Genomic DNA, 22,422 nt, shown 5'->3' with positions numbered 1-22,422 from the left:
AGAGAGAGAGAGAGAGAGAGAGAGAGAGAGAGAGAGAGAGAGAGAGAGAGAGAGAGAGAGAGAGAGAGAGAGAGAGAGAGAGAGAGAGAGAGAGAGAGAGAGAGAGAGAGAGAGAGAGAGAGAGAGAGAGAGAGAGAGAGAGAGAGAGAGAGAGAGAGAGAGAGAGAGAGAGAGAGAGAGAGAGAGAGAGAGAGAGAGAGAGAGAGAGAGAGAGAGAGAGAGAGAGAGAGAGAGAGAGAGAGAGAGAGAGAGAGAGAGAGAGAGAGAGAGAGAGAGAGAGAGAGAGAGAGAGAGAGAGAGAGAGAGAGAGAGAGAGAGAGAGAGAGAGAGAGAGAGAGAGAGAGAGAGAGAGAGAGAGAGAGAGAGAGAGAGAGAGAGAGAGAGAGAGAGAGAGAGAGAGAGAGAGAGAGAGAGAGAGAGAGAGAGAGAGAGAGAGAGAGAGAGAGAGAGAGAGAGAGAGAGAGAGAGAGAGAGAGAGAGAGAGAGAGAGAGAGAGAGAGAGAGAGAGAGAGAGAGAGAGAGAGAGAGAGAGAGAGAGAGAGAGAGAGAGAGAGAGAGAGAGAGAGAGAGAGAGAGAGAGAGAGAGAGAGAGAGAGAGAGAGAGAGAGAGAGAGAGAGAGAGAGAGAGAGAGAGAGAGAGAGAGAGAGAGAGAGAGAGAGAGAGAGAGAGAGAGAGAGAGAGAGAGAGAGAGAGAGAGAGAGAGAGAGAGAGAGAGAGAGAGAGAGAGAGAGAGAGAGAGAGAGAGAGAGAGAGAGAGAGAGAGAGAGAGAGAGAGAGAGAGAGAGAGAGAGAGAGAGAGAGAGAGAGAGAGAGAGAGAGAGAGAGAGAGACGCACAATATATACTATATACACACACACACGCACAATTAAAAGTAACATTTTAAGTATTTATGTGATTTACATTTTTTTTAATTGAAAAATTCAATTCAGCAAGTTATCATTTTGGTTGGCCTGCATTTTCTGGATGTTATTTTTGAAAATAATAAATAATTATAAGATTAATTTATTATTTACATAATACCTTTCATATGTAAAATGTGTAATTATATAAAACAAATAATTTTAACATGTAATATATAATAACATATAATATTATGATGATATATATATATATATATGTATATGTATATGTATATTTAATTAAGATTTTTAATTAAATTTCACTCAATAATGCACAAAACCTGCAAATCACCCCTTATTTAACACCTTAATTTACAAATCAGGAACTATATCTGCTAATGAAAGAATTACATTTAATTTTTCTTGTTAAATAGTGTTTTTATATGTGTCATTTATTTAGTTATTTATTTTATTAATTTATTGTGTAGTGACTCTTAGCAATAATGTACTCCGTGATAATGATTATGTTTTAAGCACTTGCTAGCTAACAGTTCTGTTTAGCACGACTTTTTCACAATATAGCACAGCCTCTTATATCTTATTGCTTATATAATGCAGTTCCTGATCCGGACATCAAGAGTGATGAGAACGCAGTTTTGTGCACTGCTCTTTTTAACGTGTGTTTTTCATATGCAGCTCTATGAACTAGACAGCGACCCGAAGAGGAAGGAGTTCCTGGATGATCTGTTCAGCTTTATGCAGAAGAGAGGTATTTATAAAGAAATAATTTTTTACGGATCAAGACATGTCCATATGTCATCTTCTAGAGACCTTTATGACCCCGACCTTTCCACATCAACACCCAGCTCATCTTTCACATCTCCACGGTGATGTTTGTGTATTTATATCGGAGCGCTGCAGTTTTCTCTCTTCATATCATGCTGAAGCAGGGCTGTGGCTCCCACAATCACATGTGTGTTTATAAACGTGGGAGTGCGAACACATGTCCATGTCATGATCCGGCCTTGAGACTGAAGCATGTGTTCCTGTTAAACCTGCTGCGCTGGCTGTGGAAAATGTCCTCCAACACCTGTTAAACCTTCTCCTGATGAATAAATTAATGACCTGGGAGAGAAATTTTATTAGCTATGTTGATTTATAGCACAAATGCATGTGTACGACAATCTGCTGCCTGGAGAAAAGCAACTCTGTAATTAAATAAAATAATAATTAAAAATTAAATGTTTATAATTATTTAAATAATTACATTTATTATTAAATTATATACACATGCATACATACATATATTATATATATATACATATATACATATACATACATACATGCATATAATTTTATATATAATTAAAAAAATTAAAATTACACTTATTATTATTTTATTGTTGAATGCATGTGTACAGCAATGCTGCCTGAAGAAAACTCTGGAATTAATAATTTCAAAAATAATAATAATTAAAATTGTATGAGTCATTCATTCATTCGATTAATTCAAAACGCGGATTCATTCAAAAATGAAACACCGCTGTATTGCTTGGAGACACGCACCAATTGACCGTTCGCAAAGACCCGCCCTCCTTGGTTACTGTTGCTATCCCCGACAAACATTGCCGCTCTCACAGTACACTACAAATCATGTTCTCACGCAGTGAAAAATACATCTCAGAGCAAAGAGGAACCTGACAACACACCGACAGACAAGACAGAAAATGGTTTAAAAAAGCACATGGCGCCATAGTTTCATCACTTTAGAGTGTCGCAGTGACCGTCTTTTTGCAGTAAAAGACTTGTCATATTTTAATGAGTGGGAAGATGACATGAAGTGACGCGAGGTTAACGTTAGCTGCATTGAAAACAGATGAGTGCACATGTGCATATACAGCTCCCGATCGGGGCGAAGTTCACGGGATTCTGTCCACAGAATGATAAGAGCACACGTTTTAACATACCATTTTATTATTTCACCCTCAGTATTTTAACTTTAGCGCTGCAAGACATGCATACAGCGCCGGACATGACCGGTTTTCTGGTACGCAAAACGAGTACTTTAAAGGAATTCCTTAGCTTATTACTGTTACTGTGGCAGCCAACAACAGCACAGATATCACTTACCCCACACATATTTATATTTAGTTATATTGAAAAAAGTTTCAATTCAGTTGATCTTTTTTACCCTGTTTTAACATGGATTTCTATGGAGTAGATGTCGGGTAAGATGGCGAATAGCAGTGGCGGCACATAATATCCGCGTTCTGATTGCTCAGATCGCCTGTCAGTCAAGCTCTTTGTGAACACTCGATTCTGCTTTGACTTTATAGGTAATATTTGCATTGGCCAAGTTGAGCAAAAACAGACAATATTGTGTTTAAAATATAACACAGTATTAACTTATTTATTGAACTGTTTTTTGCAGTCACCTTTGCACTCGTGCTATTCAGGACAAAATAAGCGACACTCGTGTGATATTGCTCTCACTGCTCGTTTGATATCACTTATCATATGATATAAATATAAGATGACGTACAGGTCTGGGGTCAGGGTCGGTGTGTTAAATGCGTTAAAGTATTTTAATCGCGTTATTTTTCATAAATTAATTGAGTTAACGTGTTAAACTGACAGCCCTAATATATAATTTATGTGTGTGTGTATGTATATATATATATATATATGTATGTGTGTATGTATATGTATGTATGTATGTGTGTGTGTGTGTGTGTGTGTGTGTGTGTGTGTGTGTGATACATGCTGTTCAAAAGTTTGGGATCAGTAGGATTTTTAATGTTTTGAATGGAGTCTCTTCTGCTCATCAAGGCTGTATTTATTTGATCAAAATACAGAAAAAACAGCAATATTGTGAAATATTATTGCAGTTTCTAATTATTATACTTTCCTATTATTATACTTTAAAATATAATTTATTTCTGTGAAGCAGCACTGTTTTTCCTGAATTTGTTTTGTGTCACATGATCCTTCAGCAATATATATTATAACAATACAAGTCTTTACTGTCACTTTTTATCCATTAAACATATCCTTGTTAAATAAAAGTATTAATTGCTTTAAAAATATACTGACCCTAAACTTTTGAATAGTATTGTATATTGTAACACAAAATAATTATTTTGAATGAACACTGTTGCTTTTAACTTTTTATTTATCAAAGAATCCTGAAAAAAGTATCACAGGTCCCAAAAAATATTAAGTGTTTCCAACATTGATTATAAATTAGCATATTAGAATGATTTCTGAAGGATCATGTGAAACTGAAGACTGGAGTAATGAAAACTCTTATTTTAATTTGCAATAATATTTCACAAAATTTAAAAATTTTTCTGTTTTTTTTTTTTCATCAAATAATTGCAGCATAGCACTTCGTTAAAAAGCATTAAAAAACTTACTGATCCCAAATTTTTGAATGGCACTGTATATATGTATACATATTCATACAAAATAAAATTATTATTAGGTATAATTTAATATATAATTTAAAAAATATATACATTATTATTAATATTTGGTGTATTTCTAGCACAGATGCATGTGTATGACAGTGTGCTGCGTAGGGAAAATCAGAAACTCCCAAATACAGACTAAAACAGGAGTGTCTTTGATTTGTAGCAGATACATTCAAACTGCTAAGACACTCAACGCAGCTGTTTGTTTTTGTGCAGGGACGCCAGTGAACAGGATTCCCATCATGGCCAAGCAGGTGCTGGACCTCTACATGCTGTACCAGCTGGTGACAGAGAAGGGGGGGCTGGTGGAGGTCATAAATAAAAAGTTGTGGAGGGAGATCACGAAGGGCCTGAACTTGCCGACCTCCATCACCAGCGCTGCCTTCACTCTCAGAACACAGTATGTACTCACCGACACCTTCACAGGAGAACTTATCTTTACTGTATTCTATAGAATTTAAAGGGATCGTAAAATTCATTTGGAAATTATTTTATAGTGTTTCCTGAATTGCACTCAGATGCTTAGTATGTTTTTTTTTTTTTTTTTTTCAAAACTGACATGAATTAGATATAAGTGGTTATTTTCTACCCTGAATTTTAAAAGTTTCACTGCATTTTACGGCCAGCCGCCAAGATTAACTGATAGTGAAGTGTTGAGTATAGCATTAGATTTAGAGCTACTCCGCAGGTGTAGGTTTATTGTTTTAAAGTTTAATCAGTAAAAACGTTTCTATCTTCTTTTTATTAATCTACAGCGATAGTTGGATGTCTTTGTCCATATTAGGGATTTCCTGGAGTGTCATAAGTGCTATTACTTCTGTGATGCACATTTTTAATTCACCGTGAATGCATAAAAGGCTCATATTTCATATGAAAGGCATGGACTCTATTTTTGATTTTGCATACCTTCTGACAAAAAAATAAGAAATTACTGTCACAGATTTGTATCATAATAGTATAATATTTTATAATAAAACATTATGATGTATAATTATAGGCTGTCTGTTCACAGGTAACCTTTTTCTTTAAATCAAATTATTATTGCTATTATTTTCTAATTATAATAGTTATATTATTTAATTTTTTATTTTTAATAATGAGAGTGTAATTACAACAGCAATATTTCTTTTTTTGTTTTTATTTTTTTATTTAGCAATAATAATATTCCGAATAATTATCATTAGTCATAATAATACGTAAGCACAAAATTTTGGTCCAAATCGTGCAGCCCTACAAACAAGCAAAACAAACTTGGTGTTCTTTATGCATTTCCCCCCATTTTTTTAAAGTGCATTTTAAATTGCAAATCACAATTTTACCCAGAAAAATCGCAATTAGATTTTTTCCCCCAAAATCGTGCAGCCCTATTCTGCAATCCCATATACTTTAATCATACGTAACACAGAGAAAACCTGATGTAAATAAGAGAATGTTGAGCAATGTAATGTTTGGTGGAAATGAAGAAATCAAATCAGCTATAGACTCGCATTGTGCTTGAATTGACTGCTCCAGTGATTTAATCGTTTTCTGTATATAAAATAATCACAATATAAATAACCAGTGGTTGTCACACAGCTAACAGTTGATGGGTTAGTCACCGGCTTGATTCACTAAGGCATAAACAGCAGTAAACCACTTTACTGAGACAAAGAATGTCTGTGCATGAGCCCTTAAATATTACTGATCACAGGGCATATGCATGAAATGCAGTTTCAAATTTTTTACATTACATTTCTCAGAATTAGTTTAGTTTGCAAAGTTTTTTGCATCAAAAGGTCTTTCTTTACCTGAAGCAGTATTGGTCTTGCAATCGATGGACAGATGTTTAAGTTTAATTTCGCACCCCTCTGCAGGTATATGAAGTATCTGTATCCTTACGAATGTGAGAAGAGGGGTCTCAGCAACCCCAACGAGCTGCAGGCGGCCATCGACAGCAACCGGCGAGAGGGACGCAGACATAGCTTTGGCAGCTCGCTCTTCACCTACTCACCCAACGGGACACCCACAATGCTCACCTCTCCCAAACTCTCCATGCCACCCATGGGCATCGCCCTGCCCAGCAATGGAGCCACGGTCTCATCCTTACATAAAATGAAGAAAGGTAAAACAACGCAGTGGGTCATGGTTACATAGTGATGGGTAGTAACTGATTACATGTAATCCAGATTACATAATCATATTCCAAAAGTAGAGTACTTGTAATTAGATTATATTACATTTTAAAATGCTCATAATCAGATTACAGTTACTTTTTTAATGGATTAGGCTACATCATGATTGCATCTTGTTCAAATAATAGCAGCAATTGTTCCGAATTCTTTTCTCTTTAAAATTTATCTTTTTTTTTTTTAATTCTACTTTGTGTCATATGATTTAGATATATTGAATGGCCGTGTAAATGTGAATTTGTGATCCGTGCTTATGAATTGGGGACAAAAGCACCAATTAGACCAAGTATGAGACAAATAATTATGCAAGTTATTAAACATTTTTCAATTTTTTTTTTTTTTTTTTATGAATATGAAATAATTTGTATGATTTATTTACTTAAAGACCCCTGATATTTTAAGTTCACATTTCAATAATTTAACAACTCATTTGCATGTTCACAGTTCTCTGATGTCAGATATTGGGCATGCAAGTAAAATAAAATGGTTTTTTTTGTGTTCAGCTGTTTTATTTAGATTTTTTTTTTAATTTGTTTTAATTTTGCATTTTTATTATTTAATTAATCATTAGCTTTTCATCAACTCGTGAACCCTAAGCAGTTCTTTCGTTAACCCTAGTTTGGGAAACCCTTGTGTAATGTCAAGTTTAATGCATTTCTTGTTGTTGATAAAGAATGGAATGTATTTTCTTTCTTTTTTTATTATCAAAATGGTACACAATAATCTAAAAGTAATCAAAAATCAGAATAGATTAACTAAAACAAGTAATCTAATAGATTACATTATGGATCATGTAATTTGTAATCAGTAACAGATAACAAATTGTAAGTAATCTACCCAGCACCGTGGTTACATCTCTTTAATGACTTATGGTTTGCTTGTGTTTTGTCGTTCTCTGTTGTAGAGGATGACGGAGTTCAGGCCCCTCTGCCAGTGTCTCTGGCCACTCATTCACTAGCTGCGGCCCAGGCTGCAGCTGCGCAGGCGGCCACCATCGCACAGGTAGCTGCGCTGGAGCAGCTGCGGGACAAGCTAGAGTCCGGTGAGCCCCCGGAGAAGAAGATTGCACTACCACTGGAGGACCACCAGCGGCTACTGCAGAGAGCCCTTCAGCACAACCTGCTGGCCATGACGGCACAGATCCCCATGAACATCCGCATCAACAACCAAGGTACTGACACCTTAACATTCTGGCCTACTGATGGACCAAATATGGCGATAGTAGGGATATGCAGTCACATTTTAAAACCGACTAGAACAGCATTTTTCAATGGTGATGGTATCGTCCCCCAGTGGAGGCGCTGGAAGCTATTTTTTTTTAAAGTGGGGCATTTGTTTAAGGCAAGTGTTTGGCCAAGATTCACAATGAGATGAGCTGAAACATTGTAACTACTTGCAAAAGAACATGGTTTGCAACATTCTAACTCAGTGTTACACTGGACGCATCAAAGCAAACATTCAAAATCTATTTGTTACGATAATTATCGCAATATAATTTTCCTTGATAACATGATAACAAGTGTTTGATAAATGTTCGATATAATGTTTATGCACCAGAAGCGAAACAAAACAGCACTACTCATTTAATCCGCGCCACACAGAGCATTTATCCGCTCGGCTCAAAGTTCAAACAGCAGCGCAGCACGAACTCACTAGAGCAGATGCGTTTACGCGCTGACCAGTCTTAAGCAGCACTGTGAGATCCAGTGTGAAGCACTTGAATTTAGTGAAAGACATACTTGATTTAAACAAGTTTAAAGCCAGATGAAACCGAACCTGACAGACAGGAGAATCACTGTGCGCAATGATACAGTCCGAAGGCTTTTCAGTCTGCAAATCGCCATCATTTACCATGGATTTACCGTAGTAACACTAACTGCACCATGGTATTGTGGCAGCAATGGGGGATATTCATACAGAACATTATTAATGTAGACGTATTAAAGGAGTAATGGAATATAATTACAGTATTTTTTTATGATCAAGCTATAGCGTTTGTGCATTTACACTAAATGTATTTAGACTACTGTTTTTTTTTATAAAAATACCTAGAAACCATGTAGTTACATTTTTACCATGGTATTAAGGTGCTACATGTGTGGTTTTAACTGTGATTGTAGTGATCTAAATGTATGCTTCTAAATGGTTAATTGTAATAAAACTCAAACAGTTAGAGTAATTAAAAATCACCATATAAAAATGTTTTTTTTTTTGTTTTGTTTTTTTTCAGTTTTTTACAAATGTTACTGTTTTTGATAATGAGCATAAATTTACATCTTCTAAATGGTTAATTGTAATAAAACTCAAACAGTTAGAGTAATTAAAAATCACCATATAAAAATGTTTTTTTTTTTGTTTTTGTTTTTTTCAATTTTTTACAAATGTTACTGTTTTTGATAATGAGCATAAATTTGCATCTGCAAATTTTTGAATTTTTAGTTTTGGGTGAAAGTTTCTCTTTAAGACGCCTTGAAACTTTAGGCAGGTTCATCTGACTCTACACACTTAGCCTACATAGAGTTGCCTCAATTTACATTTTTACTGTGGTTTTATCCTTTCCCATAAACACCGACCTGAGAAAAAAACACCTTTTTATAAAATTGCTGATGTTTCAGGGAAACCTGCGTGTGGAATATCCAACCTTTGGTTCCTGAGGTCATGAAATGAACTCAGTGTGTTTTCTAGTACAGCGCTGCAAAGCCCCTCTTACATCATCTTTCACTGGTGCCAGCTATTTTGTAGGAAAGGGTGTGAAACTACTACCACAGCCAGACTAAATTACTGGCATGTGGTAAGTGTAATTTACAGATCAGTAGTTGTCAGGTGGAGATGTCAGCAAGCTTCTCAAGGGTGAGTCATTGCAGCTCTCATTATCCCACAGTAGTACTCTAGTAGTTCTTAATAAACACTGTTCTAATGAATGAGGAAACGGGGTGTTTAGAAGTGCTCTGATTAGATCTTATCAGAACTGTATAGTTGCGTTGATGTTATTTACTTTAAAGAATGCTGGCATGAGGGGTCTGACTCATTAGGAGACTGGAGGTGTTGACCGCAATGACAAAAAGGCAAGGCGAATAGTTCTGCAGTGTGGGAAACCCCAGCCTCCACACAGCATGACTTCCTTTTCTTGGTTAGAGTTGTTAAGTACTAGAGGTTTCGGCTGGTGTATTTTATCGGAAGATGAATAAGAGACCAAATCAATTCCCCCTGCCACAGCATGTGAACTCTTTTCATTGTTTTTAACTATTGAAATGGCTAAGGCAGCGCCCCCTGCTGGAATGATTCTGTCTGAATGCCCACAGATGAGTACTAGTAGCTTTGTGAGCACCATTATTAATAATTCTCACACTTTGGGCTAGTGGTTTGTACAAACCCCTATCATATGTATTAATTGTTGGCACCTAAAGGGATAGCTCAGCCAAACAATGAAGATTCTGTCATCATTTACTCCACTTGTTCCAAATCTGTATGAGTTTGCTCACATTTGCATTAATATTAGCCCTTTTTTAAATAATGATATTATTATAATGTAATATAATATATAATAATAATAATACAATTTTTTTTTTTTATAATTATAATTAGAACATATTTTGCCAAGTGTGTTTTTGAGATAGTACCTAGGTTGTTTACAAACATGGTAAAATCGCCAGTAGGTGGCTGCAAGTTCATGTCTTAACGAGTGACTCACTCATTCAAAAGATTTGTTCAAAACAGCTGATTCATTTAGAAACGAAGCTAGTGACTTTTTTTTATGAATGGATCACTGACTCAAAAGATTTGTTCAAAAAGATTTGCTCAGTAACAAAACACTCTGTGTTGATCGGAGACGCACAAATGTTATGTTTTATTTATTATTGTACATTATTCTAAGTGCTTTATACAGTACAGATTGTGTCAAAGCAGCTTAACAGAGATAAATAGGAAATGGCAGAATCAATTATGGAAACTCAATTGTGAAGGCAGTAAAGCAGCTCTGTAAGACAATAGTGTAATTTAGCTCAAGTCAGTTCAGAATTGTATTTGAATTGTGATCATCGTGATCACAGAGCATAATCGTCTGTATTTGCCTGCAGGTTATTTATCCTGAAAACATTTCGTTTTTATTTGCCATTTGCATTGTCTTGTATTGGTAACAAGCTTTCATGGCTGCAGTTGCCAGAGTTCAAGAGTTTAAATCCCCCAATCAAAGCTTTTTTTCATAAATCAGTACATTTTGTACCCAGTGGTTTATTTAGGGTATGTTTTCTTAGAGTAACCATTTTCACTAATTTACATTTGTATAGATTTTTACACAGAGACGACGGTATCATTTTTAAAATCTTGCACTTTGAAACCTCTTTTCAAAAGTTAGCATGTTCAGGCATTTTAAATAAATGTCCAAATGCATCAAAAGTTTTCTGTTTTTAGTAAATATAAATGATGTTGTGTAAACAACTCCTTAATCTCCCAACCTGGCAACCACGAGTACGTGCTCTCTCTTCATTATGGGAAAAGCATTGATGCACTGAAAACACGGACAAACATGTAAATTGGAGTTTAGCGATCTCTATTGAAATAAAAGCGTAATACAGCCATACTATGTTCTCCTCTTGATTTGTGCTTAAGTGAAATGCAATAATTCTGATGATATGTTAAAAAAAGTAAAATGACAAAAAACTGTGTTTTCATTTTTTGCAAATTAATTAACTGTTTAACCGTTATAGTACAGCCTCATTAACCAGGTGGTTTTAATGTTGTGAAGTGAATAACACCTCATGCTACTCTTTGAGAAGAGGTGTGCTATTACTTTTCCAAAGTGTGGGGAGAAAAAAAAAGACTTAAACTCTATTTTTTCCCCTTTCTATCAGAAAGCAGGCAGGACTCCGCCATGAACCTGAACACCAATGGCCTAAACAGCATCAGCATGTCGTTGGAGCTCAACGGAGTCGTCTACACCGGTGAGGAGCTGACAGATTCTTTCTGTTCAAGTTCCCCTCGTTTCAATTGTGACTAAACGTCCTGTTTTCTCACAATAGGTGTTCTCTTCGCCCAGGCTGCGGCACCGACCTCATCTAACAAATCTTCTGCAGGCAACAGCGGGCCTCAATCAGTTCACCACACACCTACCTCATCCTCTTCCAACAATCAATCACCTTAGCACCTCACACTCTTCCTCGGTGCAAAACCAAAGCCAAAAAACCTCAGTTACTACACAAGATATGCCAAAAAAAACAGTGCAGGAATAACTGAATCATTCTCAACTTGAAGTATACTAGCTCAGGTCTTTTATTTACACTCTCCTTTGTTCAGGAGTCAAAGAAAATCTAAAATAACAACAAGAGTTTATTATAAAGATAATGATGTATATGCAAAACCTGTGAATAATTTATTTCTCTTTCTGTGAGCACACTGTCTGGCGTTAACAAGGCAGTAGGATTCTGCTTTTTAGGGTTTTATAGTCTCTGACTGACAAAAGCTTTTTGTCTAAACCATAACAATAGTATTATTGTTATAACGTGTGATGCAAACAGCTTAAGGGTCTGAACTAATAATATATTGTAGATTTTATTTTCTCTGTGTATGTATCTGCAGTGCCTTGTGAAGGTTTTTCCTTAGCACAGTTTGAAAGTGCTGTTGACAGGCCAACGTCTTCAGCACGAACACAATACAAAGTGCGTTATTGTCAGAAGTTGTTTTTGTGAGTATTCAGCCGTTTGGTTTCCTAACTCAGAGCTTCATATCACAGTCAGTGAAGATTCAGGATAGTTCAGCCAAAAAATCAAAACACCCTCAAGTTGTTTCAGACCTGTATGAACAGAAGAACAACATCTTCTTTTGTTTCCAACTGAAGAAATTAATACAAGTTTGGAGGGTGAGTAAATGACAGAATGTTCATTTTTGGGTGAGCTGTCTCTTTAAGGAGCTGATTCACACATGCATTTGTAGCCTGTTTGCATCTTCACGACTGCTGGCAAACTCTGGAGGTCACGTTCTCAATGAGCCTCGCAAAAGTTGCTGAGGTATTGCAGAGTCCGTACGTTCCTGGACCTGCCAAGGCCCCCAAACGTATTTTGGCCAATAGTTGCTCTAAAATACAAGTGGAAAGAGATCAGCAGTTTGGCTGAAAATAATTGCAGTTTGACTCCAAGCATGACAGTGTAATAGGTTCATTTTAAGATCTGAATACTACACTAACTGGAGATCTTTAGTTTGCCGTTTTAGCTTAATCGAATGCAGTTTTGAGGGGTCCAACGATGCAGCCGTTTCTGGTTATGTACAGCGCAAATCAGAGGAAATTCTAATTGCAATGGCATGTTTCGAAAGTGTCTAGAGAAAAATTAAATATTCTCTTCTGAAGGGATTTGAAGGATGTGGCTTCCTGTGTTTAACAGCTCAAACCCTTCGAGGTTGTTTTAAATCATCTCATCAACTCTTCCTGGTCAGTCTTTTATCAACATGTAGCTACAGTTTATGAATTATGTCAAGCTCTGCTAGCATTACACTGTATGCAAGGTGAAAATACCCGCATGGAGAGGTGAAATGTTCGCTCATAAGAAGTCGAATCATTATTTGGAGTTTGATAGGCGAGAGATGCTCCAGGCTTTATGGAAATGGGGTTTCTTAAACTGAAAGCCTTATTTTGATCTTGGAGGTACAACTTGAGCAGCTTGAAGGTAAATTCCTCGATCCTTCATTTGGGATCAAGCTTGCAGCCTTTGCTTTCGCAGCCGAGATCCTTAACCGTCAAACTGTTAATGCATATAACTCTTTGTTATTCAGTTGCTGTAAAGAAAACAGTCTAGAAAATCTTACCGTTTCTGTCTGTATTGTACAATATTGTAGTTTTTTCCTGTTTAGAAAAGGACACCTCATTTTAACACACTTCAAAGTCATTACTGCCAAAATCTCTACCTCAAAAACTCATTTATGAGCTAAGATCTGTTTGCAAGCTTTGCCAGTTCATCACTTTTCACATGGATCTACTGGCTGTGAGGAAGAACAGGGCATATATATATATATATATATATATATATATATATACATACACTTTTATTCGGTGAATTTGACTTCTTAATGTATTAGCATCTGTTCTCGTTTCATCTGCAAGCCCGCATTTTACAATCAAATCCCTCAACTTTTAAGTGACCCACTGATGTATAACCGTAGATCTTTATTGTAATAACCTTTCCCTAGTGTGTTTTGTTTTGTTTTTCTTGGAAACGATACTGTTACCACACAGAGTAAGACAGATACACGTAACACCCGTTTCAAGCTGTTGGTATCCAGGTCTGTTTTTACTCTGCTGTATGCCTTAACGTATGCAAATTTGAATATAGCATGCTAATGTAGTCAACTTTATTGCAAGGACAACCAAATTGCTGTACAATAAACCTTCGCTGTTATTGCAGGATGCCTTATTCTTTGATAATTCTTTGTTTGCTTTTGTCTGTGCAGATCTTAACGTTACACTAAAATCAAGTCATTCACTTTTCCATTTCTTAGACAGCTGTGAAGTTTAGGTTTTACGTTACAAGGCATTTGTCGTCTTCTCAGGAAATACACTTCTACCTCTAGTTTCACAGATATGTTCAACTTAGTGCTGCGGTCACAGTGCATGTAACATTTATTTTACCCTTTTATAATGGTAATGCTAAATGTTTCCACATTGGCAAGTATATGATTTGTTTTCTAAATATCCCTTTCTTTTGTGAGTGCTTTTGAGTTTTGGCTTGCTTAGGTTGAATCTGAAATTGCTCCGAGACCAGGTTTTGGTGCTTTGTGTATCACTGCGCACCAATTCCACTTTTTACAATTTTTGATTTGCGTAGTGACAACCTCTTGACTGCTTCTATTAGAGGTGAAGGACAAAGACATCCTAACCTATTTAATCTAATCTCTGTTTGTGTGGATAATTAACTTTATTTTGAAAAGAAATATATCGATATGTAACTGGGGGGTGGATATGGGATCCAAAGAATGTCACATAAGTGCTGTTATGGCCAGATTATTATGGATTGAAAATATAATCTATATTTTGGGAAATCGTCACACCACAACTGTACCTCTCTCAGTGTGAATGCTGATAAGCCAGATAATGACAAAAAAAACACCTCAACATGCGTTCAAAAACAAATGTAGTTCTAGTAGATGGACTTGAATTTTTCTTTTTTTAACCAAAGTTATTTGCATTTTTTTATATGTTGTAATGTAAAGGTAATTCCGGAGCTCCAGTTTGGGTGTGTCTGTTTTCTGTTGCGTTCAGTACGTTATTGCCTTGTTTAAAAAACAAAGTAAAAAAAAAAGTCAATGTTGATGAGTTTTGTTGTTTCAGAGTTTGCAAAATGTACTCATGACGTTTACATTTTATAATTGTCAAGCATCCGATTTTTCAGTGTTTGGTTTTTCAAAAATGAATATCTTCAGCTGTAAACAGACACTGAATACAATAAAGTGTAATTCTGACAAAATGTTAGTGGTTCTTGATTCATTACGGTTTAAGATTTTAGTAAAACCCTGTATATTGTAGAAACATGTTAACACAATACTTTTCCACAGTACATAAAAAGTGTTTTTTGTTCAGAAAGAGAACTTTTAGAGGAGGTGCAGGAGGCGTTTTTTGTTATTATTAAATCTAAATGGCATTGATATATTAAAATGCAGTTTTTTTGGGGTATTGTAACCATATACACTTATATGCACAATTTTATTTTTTTTAATTATAGCAAATGTAACACCCCACAGAACTTTTTTTTTTGTCATAATTGTAAACTTTATGAAATATCATTTAACAAATCACTTAGTATATGTAAATGAGCATGAATTTGGCCCTATTTATTAATTATTGACTGTTTAGTAACGAAAAGTTTTTTTTTTTTTTTTTTTAAATCCTAATATTTTTTTTGGTTAAAGTTATTGCAGAAGGTCAAAATTGTTAAATCATGTAAGTACCTGTACTTATCTAGGATTGTTCACTGAAAAATTAAGTCAAATATAGCCTAAATTCCAAATTCTATTAAGAAAGTTGAGCATTTAATGTGGTAATGATGGCGGCCTGACTGATTCATCTCTACCAAGTTGTCCAACTGAAAACGTTATTGCAAAGAGGGAAAATAGATCCAGTTTCTGGACATTTCTCAGTGCTGTCAGAAACCTAGCACTGACACTTGTTTTAGCCTATTAAAAACATTCCACTGAAAATTAGAATATCATACAATTAGTACAGCATTACAATTAATACAGCAATTGTTTGTCGCCCTAATTTTACATTAATAAATGACGTGTTTCTGCTATTAAACGATGTTTTGACCTTATTGGTGTTTTAATAACTCTGTAAACAAAATGTGACTTCCGCATCACGGAAGTCATTGTTTTTTGAAGCTCCGCCCACCGCATCGAGCGTGTGTTCTGATTGGCTCGATTGAGTTTTTTTCATCAGTTTGGTTTAAACCTAAACTGAGGTAAGTCCGTCTGGAAACAGCGAGAGAAATCTAATGGACCAAATTCATGGAGATAAACACGACGCTTGAACATTATTCCTACTAGTTTAAAGTCGTGAAGACGTGTTTTAATCGGGGCTCCAGCAAAATGAGACTTCGCTCGAGAAATATTTTAAACGAAAACCCGACGACACCGTGCCGCCGCCGTCGAGCCGCTCCGGAGACACCGGGACCGCAGACCCAGGTCAGTCTTTCTGTCTTGAACACGACATATGAAAAGCAAACAAAACTGTGTGTGTGTGGTATGACTGAGCGTGTGATTCCGTATTGCGAATGATCTGCACAGGCCTGGTTAGCATGATGCTAACCGATTTAAAGCAAGAGATCCGGTGAGCGGAATTAAACAACGTTACTATATTATTTTTTTATTAAAATATCACAAATCACCATTAAAAAAAACATGTTGTTCATATAAATAATACTAATTTGTGTATTTCTGGTGAGTGTCGCAGTGCTGCCTCAGCTCTTTATGGGCGGGGCGAATTCTCAGCGTAGCCAATAAGACTTTAGTATTTTTGAATGGCATGTGAGAAGTTGTATCTCGGCCAATCAGCGTCTCTGTGTATTGTCCCTGAAGGAGCACATGTATCTTGTAGTTACTGTTGTTTAAAACGCAAAGTAAATTGATAAATTATTTTCTTTGTAAGATATTCGAAGGTAGGCATTTTTAATCGCACATTTTTTATCAAAAATACATTTCTTAATGACAGGTTTATTAACTGCCTGGTTTGTTCGCCCTTAAGGATGAAGTTATAGTTCTTCAAGACCGCTTGACTCTGGACCCTGATGATGTCCCAACAGTAGCCAAACGTCCACGAAGGATGAGAAAAGCTTTATCAACTGTTGACAATAAAGGTACATCACTGAATTTGACAAATGTTATTTAAGAGTCTACTAATGATGATACGGTATTTAAAAAATATCATGCTCCCCTTTGTATTTTTAGAGTCAGATTTCAAGACCCCAGTCCGTCACCTCCGGGAAAGGCATTCGTCATTGAATCCTGCTGCTCGAAGCCTCTACTCTCCTTCAGTGCACTTTCTCACACCCCCACGAGACAGTCAGTGCATTTAAACAATTCTGATCAGCAAATATTAGCATGGAGCCCAGTACATGACATATACAAGAAAAAAAAATGTAATCATTTAAGTTAAATCAAGGCCACGTTGTACTAATTTGTTCCTCATTGTAATTTTGTTAATTCAGGGATATGTACATTAGCTGTGTCAGTTACATTTACAGCTAAATTGAGGCAGATACAGTTAAACTTAAAATACAGACATTTTTATTAGTTTAGGTTAGGTTTAAAAAAAAACAAATTATTTCAAGTAACATTTTTTATGGTTTCAGTTTTTTAGCCATAATATCCCTGGCAGTTAAAAAAAATCTATAATGAACTCCAGTTCAAAACACAACATATTCCCACACTACAGATATCTTAAAAGCTTTAACAGTGACATGTACTACATATAAACCAGATTTGCATAAACCTAAACTCAAAGAATCACTTTTATGTTACATTTTCTCTGCTCTTCCCTACAGTACAAATCCATTTGAAGTGTCTGACCTTTATTATGAAACATTTTGTCTGTACTCTATGGTTTTAAATTAGATTTGGCACAGACCTTTAGACTGTTCTGAATCTGTGTGCTGTATTTTTCCTAGTTAATCTGACTTATATAATTACTGGATCAGACTTCCAAACAGAGTTCCTTTGAGGGGGTGATAACTTTTATACACCAACCCCCCTGTCTTATTGCTATCATGTTTTTGCATCTACTTGATAGGATTTGCTAGTGATGTATTAGCAACATGCTCTGACTGATTTGTCATCTGGTTTTGGGTTGTTGTAACAGCCGTTGTTTATTTTAATAGGAGAGCAGCCAAACACAAGTCCCATGTTCAGCCCTGAACACTGTGTGTTTGGCTACAGTGCTGCCAGCCCTTTTTCAGAGGATGAAGAGAATGAAGAAGTGTTCAGCCCGTGAGTCTCTTCTACAAAGGATTTCATTTTGTGCACTTCAGACTGATTGAGAAGGTTTCATTTGAAATGTTTGTCCCCCCCCCCTCCAGTTTTACGTTTATTAAGAACATTCCGAATCGTTCACAACAGTCCAGGCCTGTCTCAGCAGTGCGGGACATTCCGCCAAAGACGAGGAGCACACCTGCTGCTACCCTGGTGCTTGATTTGGTACGTTATCTTCCTAATAGCCCGCTCATTTCAACATTTTGGTCAGAATGTGACTGAACTGATTGAATTTGCATGCAGTGTGGTGACTGGAAACTAATGACAGGGCCATTAAATCAGATGGGCCGTTAATGCTCCCCCACTGAGAGATGCTTTAACAATCATGTTCTGTTCTCATTGATTGGATTGAGGTTTAGAGGCGACTGGTTTGTGATTCTTTGTATTTTATTTTTGTACGATTCTAGGATGAAACCCTCGTGTTCAGTTCACTCAATGTGATTCATGATGCAGAATACACCTTCAATACCCGCTTTCAAGATCACAAGTACAAGGTTGGTAAAACTATTAGTTAATGTTCAAAATTAAACATGCTGAATAAAAGTGCTCACCTTCAGGCCATCCAAGATGTAGTTGAGTTTGTTTCTTCATCAGATTTGGAGAAATGTAGCATTGCATCACTGTCTCAGCAATGGATGCTCTGCAGTGAATGGGTGCCGTCAGAATGAGAGTCTAAACAGCTGATAAAAACATCACAATAATCCACAAGTAATCCACACCACTCCAGTCCATCAGTTAACATCTGGAGAAGACAAAAGCTGTGTGTTTGTAAGAAACAAATCCATCATTAAGGCGTTTTAACTTCAAACCGTCACTTCTAGCCAAAATATGATTCCATTATTCCCTGTTGTCCTTCCACATCAGAATTTGTTTTGACTGTTAGACTTGTATACGGTGAATATTTCTCACCTAATTCAGACGAGACCTTTTCACTGGAGGAAGTTATGGATAGAGGACTCGTATTTTATAGCCAGAAGCAACGGTTTGAAGTTAAAAACATCTTTATGATGGATTTGTTTCTTACAAACAAGCAGCTTTTGGCTTCACAATATGTTGTTAACTGATGGACTGGAGTAGTGTGGATTACTTGTGGATTATTGTGATGTTTTTATCAGCTCATTCTGACGGCACCCATTCACTGCAGAGGATCCACTGGTGATCAAGTGAATTTCTCTAAATCAGTTCCTATGAAGAAACAAACTCATCTACATCTTGGATAGCCTGAGAGTGAATAAACTTTAAGCAAATTTTTATTTTTGTATGAACCATACCTTTAAGCTTCTCATACATGTATTTGTTGGAATAGCGGTTAACATCCTGCAACTGTCATGGAAAAGTCTTGCAATTGTGTTGATCCTGTGATTCATCAGACATCTTTTCACAGGTTTACGTGATCCTCAGACCATATGTCAAAGAGTTTCTACAAGCCATGACCAAACATTTCGAGGTAAACATTGTGAATATTACACTAAAACAAAGATGAATATTTGATGTGCTACATTTTATTTTATTTATTTTATTTATTTATTTTTTTTTGATTGGACGTTTGCATGCCATCAATGCAACCAATAAGATTTGTGCTTTTGGTTACATGCCTAGAGCTGCTTTTGTTATATAAAACATAAAATGGTGTTATTTAATAAACACAACATCAAATACAGAACTCTGAATGGCTGTTTGGAAGATAATGTAAATGTGGCTTAATTTCTTCTCCATGACAATCGGTTGTCAGAAAGGCGTTTCTGCTTCTCCGTAAGTGCCACCTATTGTTAGAAAGTGACTTTTGCATTTTCATTCGGTCCGTCTACTGTTTTTTTTTTTTTTACACTTTGGTCTGAACGGACAAAATAGTATGCAAAATCGTGATCGAATTTTTGTGCTGAACATTTGTGTTGGTGTGAACAAGCCAGGGAATTCATGTATTAATATACCCATTCTGTTTTTTTCTGTTCCAGATGTTTGTTTACACCTCTGCAAAAAAGGAATACGCAGAGAAGATTGTAGATATATTGGACCCTAATAAAAAGCTCTTTAGGTGAGAGACATGTTGAATCCCATATACCCTAAATTGTCAGGAAAATGCTTCTCAGCTGGGCATCAGCAAACCTGCCTCATAACGCTCACATTTTCATTGACCTGAGAGCCAAACGATGGTCCAACTGACTACAACATTACATCATCTGATCAAATGCTTCGCACATCTTTCAGCGTCATTATAGTTAACTAAGACTGAAAGTAAAATGAAAACCATTAAAAAACTTTTATATAGAATTAATAATCATTTAGTTCAGCTGGAAAATGTATGCTTACAATTCTAAACTGAAAACCTCTGCTCTCCTCTAGAGTAATGACCGTATCCCAAATATCAAAACTCAAAATGTCATTTCCATACCTAAAATACATATTTTATATATATACATTCATTTATCATAAACACAGCTCAAAGGCTTCCTACCAGTAGCCCTCCTTCTCAAAACTTAACATTTAGCACAGTTTTATCATAGGTAGAATGCAGAATATTTCAATGCAAGCATTTCAGTAAAATGTAATTTATGCAATATTTCCAACATTTAACCCAGAGAGAAAAATCAAGTGAATACCACGTTCCAGCGTTCAATACCACGCACAATGATAGCGACTCCCTGATGGGTTAAAATTATATACAGTATTAGAATGTTTGAGGGTGCAGGTGGGATTGGAACACAAACATTATGGCAGTGGGGCGGGATTAAGAAAACAGTTCCTGCACAGAGCTGACAAGGCACCAGTTCTCATTTTAATTTAGTGTAACTAAAATGAGGCTGTTTAAGCTCCCAATAATAAGGAATTATTAGAAGCTATTCTTTTTTTTGTTGTTTACAGGTTACAAACTTTGCTTTGACAAAAGTATGAATATGTAATGATGTGGCTTTCTTTGTTTTAAAGGCATCGTTTGTATCAGGACGATTGTGCCTGTGTGCTTGGACACTACATTAAAGACTTGACCATTCTGGAGAGAGACCTGTCGAAGACGGTCATCCTGGACAATGCCCCACACACCTTCCCATATCACGTACACTTGTCTTTACCTTTTCTATGTAAATGGATTCGTTAAAGGGGTCATATGACGTTGCTAAAAATAACATTATTTAGTGTATTTAGTGTAATGCAATGTTTATGCAGTTTAAGGTTCAAAAAACACATCATTTTCCACATACTGTACATTATTGTTGCTCCTCTATGCCCCGCCTTTCTGAGCTGCACACATCTGAATATTTGGGTTGAACTGTTCTGGAACAGTGTTGTAACTTAAGCACTGATTTCTAGTTGTGTCCTCTTTTGGAAGGCCAAACAAAGTAGTTTAGCTTTTTACAACGAAACACGCAGCGTCTTCACGACATGGCGGCGGCAGCAACAATACTACAGCGAGAATCAAAGTTACGCCTTCTTTCTTTGCGTGAACATTTGGGCGGCGTTATGCAAATCTTCCCACATAGTGACATAGACATGTGGGGGCGTGTTTAAACGAGGCATTTTAGGAGGGCGTGGACAAGTCTTAACTTTTATAAAGAATATCTCTTTGGGCTTGAGACTTTAGTCTTAGCAATTTTAGGGATCTTATCTATTCACGAACAGCTTGTAACTCTCCAAAGAGAAAGGAAAACTTGAAATTGCATCATATGACCCCTTTAAACATCAGGTCTAACTAGTATATAAGTGCCATGTTCTTATTGGATCTGTGTTTGTTCATTCTAGCTGATGAATATGATTCCCATAAAAAGCTGGATTGGAAATCAAGAGGACCGTGAGCTGCAAAAGCTCATTCCGTACATGGAGAAACTAGTGCATGCGGTGAGTGTTTTTAGCCATTAACATCTATGCAATTATTTTTTAAATACATATTATGATTATATAGCATAAAACATACTATTATTATTATTAGTAGAAGTAGTAGTATTATTTTAAATTAACTCCAAATTTCCTACCCAGTTCAAAACGGCTATTTATTGAAACTAATAATGTAACTAGTAAATCTATCGTTCCTAAACAATAAATAATGATTTAAGAGTTAAATATGGGGAAATTACCCGTATATAGAGAGAATTTTTTTTTTTATTAAAACAAGTACTTCGAACTGTGTGAGTATTATTTATTAGTGTACAGCGTTACCGGGGAAACAGCTATTTTACCGCTCCAAAAGCGGCACCTAGTGGCAAAGAATTAATTTGCGTTTTCATTCAGACCAAAGCGAAAAGACCAAAAGTGGGCAGGGAATATGCTAATGTTTCATGTTGACTTCAACATGAAACGGCTTGGGATTAGTTTTAAAAACAACTCATTTAAATGATTCAGTCGACTGTGAGTCGATGATGAGTCGACTTTCTTTCAAGAGACAATAACTTTAAACAGTGCACTTTCAGATTTAAAACTTTGCAGGATGTTTTCATTCACTTA

At 36.1% G+C, this 22,422-nt stretch overlaps 2 protein-coding genes across 3 annotated transcripts in view; both read left to right on the top strand.

Moving 5' to 3' along the window:
* The window catches only part of LOC107680546 (AT-rich interactive domain-containing protein 3A-like), a 47,194-nt gene extending 33,750 nt beyond the window's left edge, over positions 1 to 13,444 (top strand). Inside the window, exons 4-9 of the mRNA XM_016476474.1 lie at positions 1,539 to 1,611; positions 4,532 to 4,715; positions 6,169 to 6,416; positions 7,388 to 7,654; positions 11,334 to 11,423; positions 11,502 to 13,444. Coding sequence (XP_016331960.1) covers positions 1,539 to 1,611; positions 4,532 to 4,715; positions 6,169 to 6,416; positions 7,388 to 7,654; positions 11,334 to 11,423; positions 11,502 to 11,623 — 984 coding nt within the window. The 3' untranslated portion in view covers positions 11,624 to 13,444. The remainder of the gene's footprint in view (positions 1 to 1,538; positions 1,612 to 4,531; positions 4,716 to 6,168; positions 6,417 to 7,387; positions 7,655 to 11,333; positions 11,424 to 11,501) is intronic.
* A 2,436-nt stretch (positions 13,445 to 15,880) lies between these two features.
* The window catches only part of LOC107680535 (CTD small phosphatase-like protein 2), a 7,085-nt gene continuing 543 nt past the window's right edge, over positions 15,881 to 22,422 (top strand). The window contains exons 1-10 of one of the 2 annotated variants that reach the window (XM_016476457.1): positions 15,881 to 16,146; positions 16,706 to 16,817; positions 16,909 to 17,022; positions 17,835 to 17,946; positions 18,036 to 18,153; positions 18,396 to 18,482; positions 19,373 to 19,435; positions 19,944 to 20,023; positions 20,914 to 21,040; positions 21,724 to 21,819. In XM_016476457.1, the coding sequence (XP_016331943.1) occupies positions 16,051 to 16,146; positions 16,706 to 16,817; positions 16,909 to 17,022; positions 17,835 to 17,946; positions 18,036 to 18,153; positions 18,396 to 18,482; positions 19,373 to 19,435; positions 19,944 to 20,023; positions 20,914 to 21,040; positions 21,724 to 21,819 (1,005 nt within the window). In that variant the 5' untranslated portion in view covers positions 15,881 to 16,050. The remainder of the gene's footprint in view (positions 16,147 to 16,705; positions 16,818 to 16,908; positions 17,023 to 17,834; positions 17,947 to 18,035; positions 18,154 to 18,395; positions 18,483 to 19,372; positions 19,436 to 19,943; positions 20,024 to 20,913; positions 21,041 to 21,723; positions 21,820 to 22,422) is intronic. The other variant, XM_016476458.1, reaches the window with a different exon arrangement.

Source organism: Sinocyclocheilus anshuiensis, unplaced genomic scaffold (assembly GCF_001515605.1).
Source record: "Sinocyclocheilus anshuiensis isolate Anshui unplaced genomic scaffold, SAMN03320099.WGS_v1.1 scaffold308, whole genome shotgun sequence".
Classification (NCBI taxonomy): domain Eukaryota; kingdom Metazoa; phylum Chordata; class Actinopteri; order Cypriniformes; family Cyprinidae; genus Sinocyclocheilus; species Sinocyclocheilus anshuiensis.
Note: the sequence above shows the minus strand (reverse complement) of the source record. Positions and strands in the feature narration are given on the sequence as shown.